Source organism: Nansenia antarctica (assembly GCF_963989245.1).
Source record: "Nansenia antarctica genome assembly, chromosome: 15".
Classification (NCBI taxonomy): Eukaryota; Metazoa; Chordata; class Actinopteri; order Argentiniformes; family Microstomatidae; genus Nansenia; species Nansenia antarctica.
Genome location: NC_137685.1, coordinates 16,215,409 through 16,224,961, shown reverse-complemented (window position 1 = coordinate 16,224,961; position 9,553 = coordinate 16,215,409). Strand labels below are relative to the sequence as shown.

At 43.3% G+C, this 9,553-nt stretch overlaps 1 protein-coding gene across 1 annotated transcript in view; it reads left to right on the top strand.

The window, feature by feature from the left end:
- Positions 1-1,308: 1,308 nt before the first annotated feature.
- Positions 1,309-9,553, top strand: part of LOC308171180 (neuronal acetylcholine receptor subunit alpha-2-like) — a gene marked incomplete at both ends in the record, with an annotated part of 21,248 nt that continues 13,003 nt past the window's right edge. Inside the window, 4 exons of the mRNA XM_080546035.1 lie at positions 1,309-1,324; positions 7,871-8,022; positions 8,329-8,373; positions 8,517-8,626. Coding sequence (XP_080402161.1) covers positions 1,309-1,324; positions 7,871-8,022; positions 8,329-8,373; positions 8,517-8,626 — 323 coding nt within the window. The remainder of the gene's footprint in view (positions 1,325-7,870; positions 8,023-8,328; positions 8,374-8,516; positions 8,627-9,553) is intronic.

The window sequence follows — 9,553 nt, the reverse complement described above, 5'->3', positions numbered from 1 at the left end:
GTATGGTTGCTTGCCTCTACCATGGAGAGGCTTCTATCACGCATGTCTGTGTTTTGATGTTTTCTGTTTCTAAATTTGGGCTGGGGTAGGTCGGAAGGACTTAGAGAGGTTGAAGATGCTTTTGACACTCGTTTCTAGGTGATGGGGATTAGTACCGCTCTCCCGCTGGTCTGCGCTAGAGAGGGTCACTAGTTTAAAGACTTCTGCCAGAGAGTCCAAATGTTAGTTCCTGTAAGGGGTGTCCAATGAATCAGATCTTGGTAGGTGTGAAAGTCCTGTGGGGGGATTTGGGGGATGTGGCTAAGTTTCTCAATGGAGTTGTTTAGGTTGTTGAGTCTGGTTTTATGGTTATGAGGTAAATGGACAGAGTAGTTAATTTTAGGGACTAGGATTGTTTCCATTACTTAATTAGCAAATAAAGTAAATTAAACTATTAGAAAGTAAGCTTTACTTACCTATTATTGTGAATTTCAAAGGTTGAAAAAGGCCAGGAAAATATGTTTTTAATTGATTTTTGTGGACAGAAATGTCTAAGCTAATTCTTGTGGGAAGGTCTGGAATCGGTGGAATCTAAGTAATTGGGACTTTACTAGGCCTCTGAAGGTGTGGGGAGGATGGAAACTAGTTCGGTGGAGGAGGGAATGGGTATCAGTGTCCTTAAAAAACACTTTAATATCCAGTTTACCTGTTAGGGGGAAATTATTTCCTTTGAAGGTTGTGGTGTCTAGGAAATCAATGGAGTTAAAATCAAGGCTATGTTTGAGGGTAATGGATTTGTGGTGGGAATTTAGTATATTAGCGAATTCCTTGAATTCTTCCCTGGAGTAAGGCCAAATGCCCCAGATGTCGTCTAAGTACCGGAGGTAGTAAGATGGTTTGAGGGGGCAGAGGGGGAGGATGGTCCTTTCCCATTCTGCCATATAGATGTCTGCCAGGGCTGGGGCAAATTTTTTGCCCATGGCTACTCCCTTGATCTGCAAGTAGGTTTGGCCATTGAAGTTTAAATCATTTTTGGTAAGTGCTATTTCCAGGAGTCTCATAATTTGAAAGTCCGGTCGACCCACTACCGGATTCTCCAATAGGCATTTGCGGACTGCCGCTAACCCTGGTGCAGTTTCGATGTTAGTATATAGGCTGTCTACGTCCATTGAAAAGAGTAGGTCATTGGGGCCCAACTGGGCTGATTTAACTTTGGCTATGAAGTCGTAAGTGTCTTTAACATAGCTAGAGTGAAGAGTAGCTAGGGGGTTAAGGAAATGATCAATATATTCTGAAATACCATAGGTCTTGCTGCCGCAGTCTGAGACTATGGGTCTGCCCGCTGGTATCTCAAGGGGCTTAGGCCACGAGGAAGGGGGTTTATGGATTTTAGGGAGGAGGTAAAAGCATCTGGCTTGTGGATCTACCTCACCGGCCAGGTAGCGTATTTGTTTGTCATTAATGTGGCCTGTGCCGTGTAATTCTGACAGTATGTCAAAGATTTCTAAGGCAGTGTTGGGGAAGATAGGTGCCGCTAGTTTTGTGTAATATTGTGGTAAATTTAATTGTCTTTCGGCTTCAGTGATGTATTGGTCTCTGTCCAAAACGACGACCACTGAGCCTTTATCTGCCGGTTTGATGATTATGTGTGGGTCATTTTGGAGTAATTTGAGGGCTGAGACTTCTTCTGGTAGTAGGTTGGGGGTTTCCCGGAGAAGGGGCATGGAGGAGATGGCTTCGTCATCCGCTTGCCTCAGACAGGATAGTAAATGGGGGAGTTGGGTGTAGGAAGGTTCCCAGGTGGATTTGGGTAGGAACCGGGGGATCTCTACTGTGTTTTCGGGGTCTTTATCAAAGAAGGCTATTAATTTTAGACGCCTGTGGTAGGAGAGAGCCTCCGTTTGTAATCGCGTGCAAGACCTCTTGGTTACGTCGAGGGTGGGGATAAAGGAGAGGCCCCTTTTGAGTAGGGAAATTTGGGCTGGGGTAGGTCGGAAGGACTTAGAGAGGTTGAAGATGCTTTTGACACTCGTTTCTAGGTGATGGGGATTAGTACCGCTCTCCTGCTGGTCTGCGCTAGAGAGGGTCACTAGTTTAAAGACTTCTGCCAGAGAGTCCAAATGTTAGTTCCTGTAAGGGGTGTCCAATGAATCAGATCTTGGTAGGTGTGAAAGTCCTGTGGGGGGATTTGGGGGATGTGGCTAAGTTTCTCAATGGAGTTGTTTAGGTTGTTGAGTCTGGTTTTATGGTTATGAGGTAAATGGACAGAGTAGTTAATTTTAGGGACTAGGATTGTTTCCATTACTTAATTAGCAAATAAAGTAAATTAAACTATTAGAAAGTAAGCTTTACTTACCTATTATTGTGAATATATTTTTTTCAAAGTTGAAAAAGGCCAGGAAAATATGTTTTTAATCGATTTTTGTGGACAGAAATGTCTAAGCTAATTCTTGTGGGAAGGTCTGGAAGAAAGGGATGCTGCATGGCCTCCAGAGAGACATGTGACAAATTCAAACACTGCTATTGGTTCCTTATGGCCCTGCCTCTTTTTCTAAGTATTGCATCATAACTGGGGATGCATTGTGTGAATGTAAAAGGCCAATAATGGCTAGAGGCAACAAGGTGCCATAGATGGTTAAAGACAGTCACGAGCACATGTCTATGTGACCACAGCGCTTTGAGTTGCATTTCATGTACGAAAGGCGCTATATAAATAAAGCTTTACTTACTTTACTTACTTACACAGTCGTGACCACATACTGGCGCAAAGTGCTGCACGAGGCAAGAGACCAGCCTTAGCTAGCTAACTAACAACCACTTTGTACTTCATACATTAGCTAATAGAGTCATCGTTGCTTCTGTAGTCTACAGTTAAAATGCATTGCTTTAGATGTATTAATTACTAACTGGCTAATATTATTGAACATTTAAACATCGCGTTAGAACAGGCGGCCTGTCTAAACTAGCTCGCTAAAATCACAACTGGTGGCAACTGGACTTGAAACCATCTCATGTGGCTCAATTAAAAGCTTATATTCTTTAATTACTTTGACAGTGATTATCTGGCAGCATGTAAGGTCATAAACATCGTGTAGCTAGCTCTATTTCCTCACAGAACGCCTTAGATGTACTTACATAGAAGTGACTTCTTTCAAATCTGATCAACTGTCTGCGATACGAATTGTATCAGGTCATTTGTAGGGCTTCTCACCCCTGAGTATCACTGCGCACGTCATACAATTCTCGTGTCATTCATTGGTTCACAGAATACTGCATTCTATAAATATGTTATTTATTGAATACACGGGCAGCATTTTCGACTCAAAGGAAGTAAAACAAATGTCTTACTAGACACTGTACACATACTCGTTGTATAGTTATATAGTAGGCTATACAGTTGGGTAGGAGAGAGAACTATATCTTGGTAGTGTAATGGCGCAGTAATCACTACGACCACGGACATTTCGGGGAGAGCTCTCTACCTCCCCTTTTCATAATAGTCACATGCGATTTGCTCCAATCTAAAATATGTCCACTAGTTGGTATAGTCCGGTTAATATGTGAAAAAATAGTTCACTTTTTCATAAAAGCACAACACTTGGTACACTTGTACAGTTTGGGCATTGAACTTGAACATGAACATTTTCAGACGTGGAGCACTCGCAAAAACTCCTCCTAGTGGCCATGGCGGGCATTTTCCTTTCCGCCATAGCCCAATTGTGTATTTTGCTTCATATCTCCTCAACCAAACATGATAACTTAACACTGAACAAATGATGTCTACCCCCATGTTTTGAAGGTCAAGGATTACAATGATACCATATACAACATCATAAAATGTTCTGGTGAATAGTTAGTGGTGAAATCAGTGACGTTGTGACTGAGAATGATTAAAATGAAATCGCAGTATCTGAGAATATGCATATTCAATTTTCATAATATATTTCATATAATAATTTATTTACTATAGTTCTCTAAGTCCAGAATTGTCTATTAGGCTATGAATGTAGGTATTTCAGTTGTTGCAGCTTACTTGGAAAGTGTTGACAGAGTGGATGTGGTGTGGGACTGCTATGAAGCAAACAGCTTAAAGTCCCAGACAAGACAGAAGCGAGGAACGGGCACAAGAACAAGAGTGGATGGAAAAAACAAGATACCAATGTATTATGTATTATGTATTATGTATTAAGATGTACAGTAGCATTAAACTAGAAGACATGTTTTGATGCTGCTTATGATTGCATTCCGTAGTCCCTCTCTGGTCCGTCTCATCAACATCATTTGTTTTGATGTAGCCAAGATCAATGGGAAATGCCTGTTTTTGTGGAAAAGCACATAACAGAGCTGAACATGGATTCTGGATGGACATACTGCATCTAATTTCCTCTGGATGTTCAAAGGGGAAAGTGAAATGTGTGGTTACTTTGCCCCAGAAATTGATGTTCTGAAGTCAATGTTGTGCTTGTATGAAAGATATGATTTGAATTCACTATGTTGGCTGATAAGGATAATGGAAGGAAGTTTAGACAGTAAAACTACATATATGTTACCTATGGTTGCCAGCCAATGCCCTCTTACTACTGAGTCAACTCTCTTTATTTGTGACAACCAGACTAGTGCAGAACACAAGAGGCAGATGGAGCGTAAAACCCAAAGCTGGGTGTATTTATTGATTCCGGGGAATAGGGGCAGAGCTTCTATAGTGAAGCAGGCAGATCAGGAGGGTCAGCAAGCAGGGCAGGTAGGTAGAGAGGGCAGGCAGGGCAGGGCAGTGCAGGCAGAGAGGGCAGGCAAGTTCACTCCAAAGTGCTCTTCAGGTAGCTGCTCCCCTCTCACAGGTAGTAGAGGAAGTCATCCAGGTTCATGTTGGGCTCTCTGTGGATGCTCTGTCCCACCAGGAAAGCAAGCTTGTGGGCATACTGGCAGGGTGCAGGCACTCGGATGATCCCCTGAAATAATTGGGGGAGACAAAATCAACGACAATTTATGCATCAAAAAACAACTTGCATGCCTGAAATGGGAAAACCATATGTAAATACAGTATGTTTGATTTCATAACCAATATGGATACATCAGTAGGTTTAAGATGTGTTTCAATGTGAACTACACCCTGTTCATGCCTGCATTTGAATTACTGACCAAGAGAATAGTTTAAGCAGACCTTTACCCTGTAATTTTGTGCATTTGTTGTTTTCATTATTCTAAAGTAGACATATCCACACACAAAGAATCATGTTATAAAACAATCTCTGAGTAAAATTATATCTCGCTTTGAATGCCCTGATGTTCCAAACTCCCAAGATCCCCCCCTCTCTCCCCGTCACAACAGACCTCACGTTTTGATGGCTATGATGCAGCTGCACACGAAATAATGAAAGTTCGGGTAAACCTCCCCTTTAAAACTACTACTGGTAAGACAACCCAGCATACCTGCCAGTTGAAGTACATGTGGCAGAGTTTGTAGGTCAGTTGCTGCATGTGGTCAGGCTTCAGTCCACTGCTGTCATACACCACATTGTAGTGGGTTGGGGAGACGCTTCCCTGTCTAACAGCTTGGCTGACAATGAAGAAGTCGTACCTGAAAATGGGAAATTGCAACTGTAGCCACCGTTTTAAGACTGGATAAAGCAGACATAGCACATCTCTAAAAAAACAACATCTTTTCTGAATTGCGTATTGAATCGATACCATTCTGGGCGGGTGACCTCAGTGTCGATGACTGTTCCAGCGGGTGGGTTGGCCATCTTGCCGCAAATTTGGGCAAAGAACCTGGAACTGATCCGCTTCTTCACAACCACCACTGTGAGTTTGGGTCTAGGAGGGGAAGAGAGAAAATACGATCAGAATGATTGGTGATTGAATGTGTTAAAGGGAACCCTGGTTATTAAGACTGTGCCCCACCCAAAAATTTTAGCACCAGCCGCCACTGCGTCTTACCATCCGAGAGGAGGAACGGGAGTCTCCGTTCCCACACTAGCAGGCTCAGGAACAGCTTCTTCTTCCCTGCAACTGTTACTCTGCTGAACCCCCCACCACCCTCCCTCCACCCCCCAACAAGAGGAACATGATCTCCCAGTATCAGTGTACCCCCCCCCCCATACCTCTACTGGCTGCACACTCAGGACTTCAATTGAACTTTTTTGCACTATACTGCTTGTTTATACATACTGTATTTATTATGGTAATAATTATTGGTCTCCAATTATACAACTTACATGACATGTAACATACCACGAGACCTATTGCCCTTGTTCAGCTGTACATATCATATTGATATTCATCTCATGTATATATTATACTCATTTATTTATACTCACTGTAGTATCATGCACAGTCTATAATATCATGTCTTTTGCACTATGCCACTATTTGCACTATCTGGTTGGATGCCAAACTACACTTTGTTGTCTCAGTACTCTGTACAATGCAATGACAATAAAGTTGAATCTGATCTAATCTTACGTTGCAGAACGCACACATAAGGTTAGTAGAAACTGTTGGACTCTATGTTGTAACAGTGCCCTCTAGTGGGAAGAGATAGTCTCAGTTGTGAATGAACCCAAATTATACCATCAATTATATTATTTTTGAGATCTTTTCAAACAACCAAGTCATGATACACACATGATCAAATGTATGAGCCACATGATGTAGCCAAAAGAACACACGTCTTGCGTCACGCAATTGAATGTATGGCTCAGGGAGGCTGGTGGAGGTAGACGTCGGAGGACGGGCTCAATGTAATGTACGGGATGGAATAAGGAACCGTTCCCTATTCCGTTCCATGCATTTCAATGAGCCCCATCCTCCGATGTCTACCTCCACCAGCCTCCACTGCTATGGTTATATGACTTCGTTTTTGTAGGTCATTCAAGTTCACGTACAGATATTACTGACGGGAAAGGCATCTTGGTATTACCATTATGGGATTACTCTAGTAGAGAACACAGGGATTACATTGAAGGCCAGAGAAGGATAGATGAGAAGGTAGTGTATGCTCCCTGCATGCAAACTCCAAAGATGAAGAGCTCCATTGTGCTGGTATGGATCCATTATATTTGAGTAAGAGAGGAATATGAAGCAGATGGAGATTGGATGGTTGGAGGTTGATCAATGGGGGACATAAAATGGGATTGAACCATGAAGCGTGTACTGTGTTGTTAGTAAAACAATCAAAGCAGGTGCATATACACTTTACAGTGAATAATGTATGTTTACGTGGAATGTGTAATTGTATGTAAAATAATGTTGTTTTTTCTTCCTTCTCTCCCTCTTCCCCCCTCCCTCTAAAATCACTCCTTTCTCCTTCCCCTCTTCACATCCCTCCATCTTCCATCTTCCTCTCATTTCCGACTCTATCTCTGTCTCTCTTCCTCTCTGTCTCTCTGTCTCTCTGTCTCTCTGTCTCTCTGTCTCTCTGTCTCCCTGTCTCTCTGTCTCTCTGTCTCTCTGTCTCTCTGTCTCTCTGGATCTCTGTCTCTCTGTCTCTCTGTCTCTCTGTCTCTCTTCCTCCCCTTTGTTTCTCCCCCTAATTCTCATCATTATCCTACTCATCCTAAACAACATCATACTCCCCCCCCTCCCCTCTCCCACCTCTCCCCCTTCTACCCTCCTCCCCCCTCCCCTACTCCCCCCTCTCCCCCTCCTCCCCTCTCCCACCTCTCCCCTCCTCCCCTCTCCCACCTCTCCCCCCTCCCCTTCTCCCCTCCTCCCCTCTCCCACTTCTCCCCCCTCCCCTCCTCCCCCTCCTCCCCTCTCCCAACTCTCCCCCCTCCCCTCTCCCACCTCCCCTCCTCCCCTCTCCCACCTCTCCCCTCTCCCACCTCTCCCCCCTCCACTACTCCCCCACCCCCCCCCCCCCCCCTCCCCCCTCCCCCCTCCCCTCCTCCAGAGTGTTCCCACCCCGGGGCCAGGGCTCAGGCGGAGGACAGGCTGTTGAACACTCTCTTCAGCCGCTACAACAAGCTAGAGCGGCCCGTTGCTAACACCACTGACGTGGTCAGTGTACGCTTCGGCCTGTCCATCGCTCAGCTCATCGACGTGGTGAGGGACAATGAACCATTGATTTCATTCTTGTGATATTTACATTTACACTTTTGGCATTTAACAGACACCTTTATCCAAAGCAACTTACAACAAATATATTTGTCTAAGTAAGTGAAACGTCCGTCTATCAGTCATCACAAGAAAAAGTAATCTATGCTAGGGCCAGATATTACAGTATGACAGTTGAAACATGTGACCTTTCTTTTCAAGGGGTACCATGAATTTGCACATTATCAGTCATTTAAGACCGTGATCATACAGTACATATCCCCTTCCAACAGCCAACTGTTCTTTTTCTCCAAGGACGAGAAAAATGAAATGATGACCACAAACGTCTGGGTGAAACAAGTGAGTATCTCTCCATTTAATCATACGGATACTGTCGACAATAGGGTTAGGGTTAGGGTTAGGGTTAGCAGTTTTTGGGCAGCGATTTGGTGTCGAGGTGTCTGTTTGTTGCCATACTGTTACTGTTGTTTCTGCTCTTTCAGGAGTGGTATGACTACAAACTGAGATGGAACCCTAGAGAATATGAAAACATCACGTCCATGAGGATCCCCTCACAGCTCATCTGGAGACCAGACATCGTTCTGTACAACAAGTATGTTTAGGTTTTCACCCCAAAGTGTCATTATTGATACACTATAGCCCCCGACTTCCAGGCTACCCACCACCCTCAAATACATGATTTCAGATTCAGATTCAGATTCATTTATTTATTCAAGGGACAGTGCATATTAATAAAACAAAAATAAATTGTAAATACGCCAGAGTTAGCCCGAAAGCTAGTTTTCATCCGCAGTCCCTATGCCATGATGTTGTATACGGCACAAAAAGTACATTTAAAAGATAAAATATAGGTAGACCTAGGCACAAAAAAGTAGACAGGACAAGCATTTATCTTAAGGGCATAACATAGGGGGTTAAAAGAGCATACATTAATCATAGGCGGTTAAAATAGTATAGTATATGTGTTACAGTACATGTGGGAATACGGTACATGTGGGAAAACTAGGGTTAGGGTTAGGTGCTAGGGTGCTACGGTAACTAGGGTTAGGGTTAAGGTTAGGGTTAGGGTTAGACATGCCAGCGTGTACCAAGTCACCCTAGCACCTAACCCTAACCCTAGTTTTCCCACGTGTACCGTATTCCCACATGTACCGTAACATATACATATCAGGGAAGGCTGGTGGAGGTAGCTGATGCCTCAACCAGCCTCCCCTAATAGACATAAACTCCATCCAAATACCCTAAATACAGAATGTTGTACATATACATTCCATCCACATACTAACCATGGAGTTAAGATACTCTACCTCTCCATCTTGTGAGCTTAGAATTACGGTTCTATCTCCGTTTAGGGTAGTTCAGAGATATTGAGCGTCAAAGTTTTCACATTCCATTATGTTCTGTGAGATGGAACCTTTGTATTTTATTAATTACTAACTCAAAAATGTCAACATTTTAAAAATGGAATGGAATGGAATGGACTTTATTTGTCATTGCTACAGTACAGGTACCAAACAAC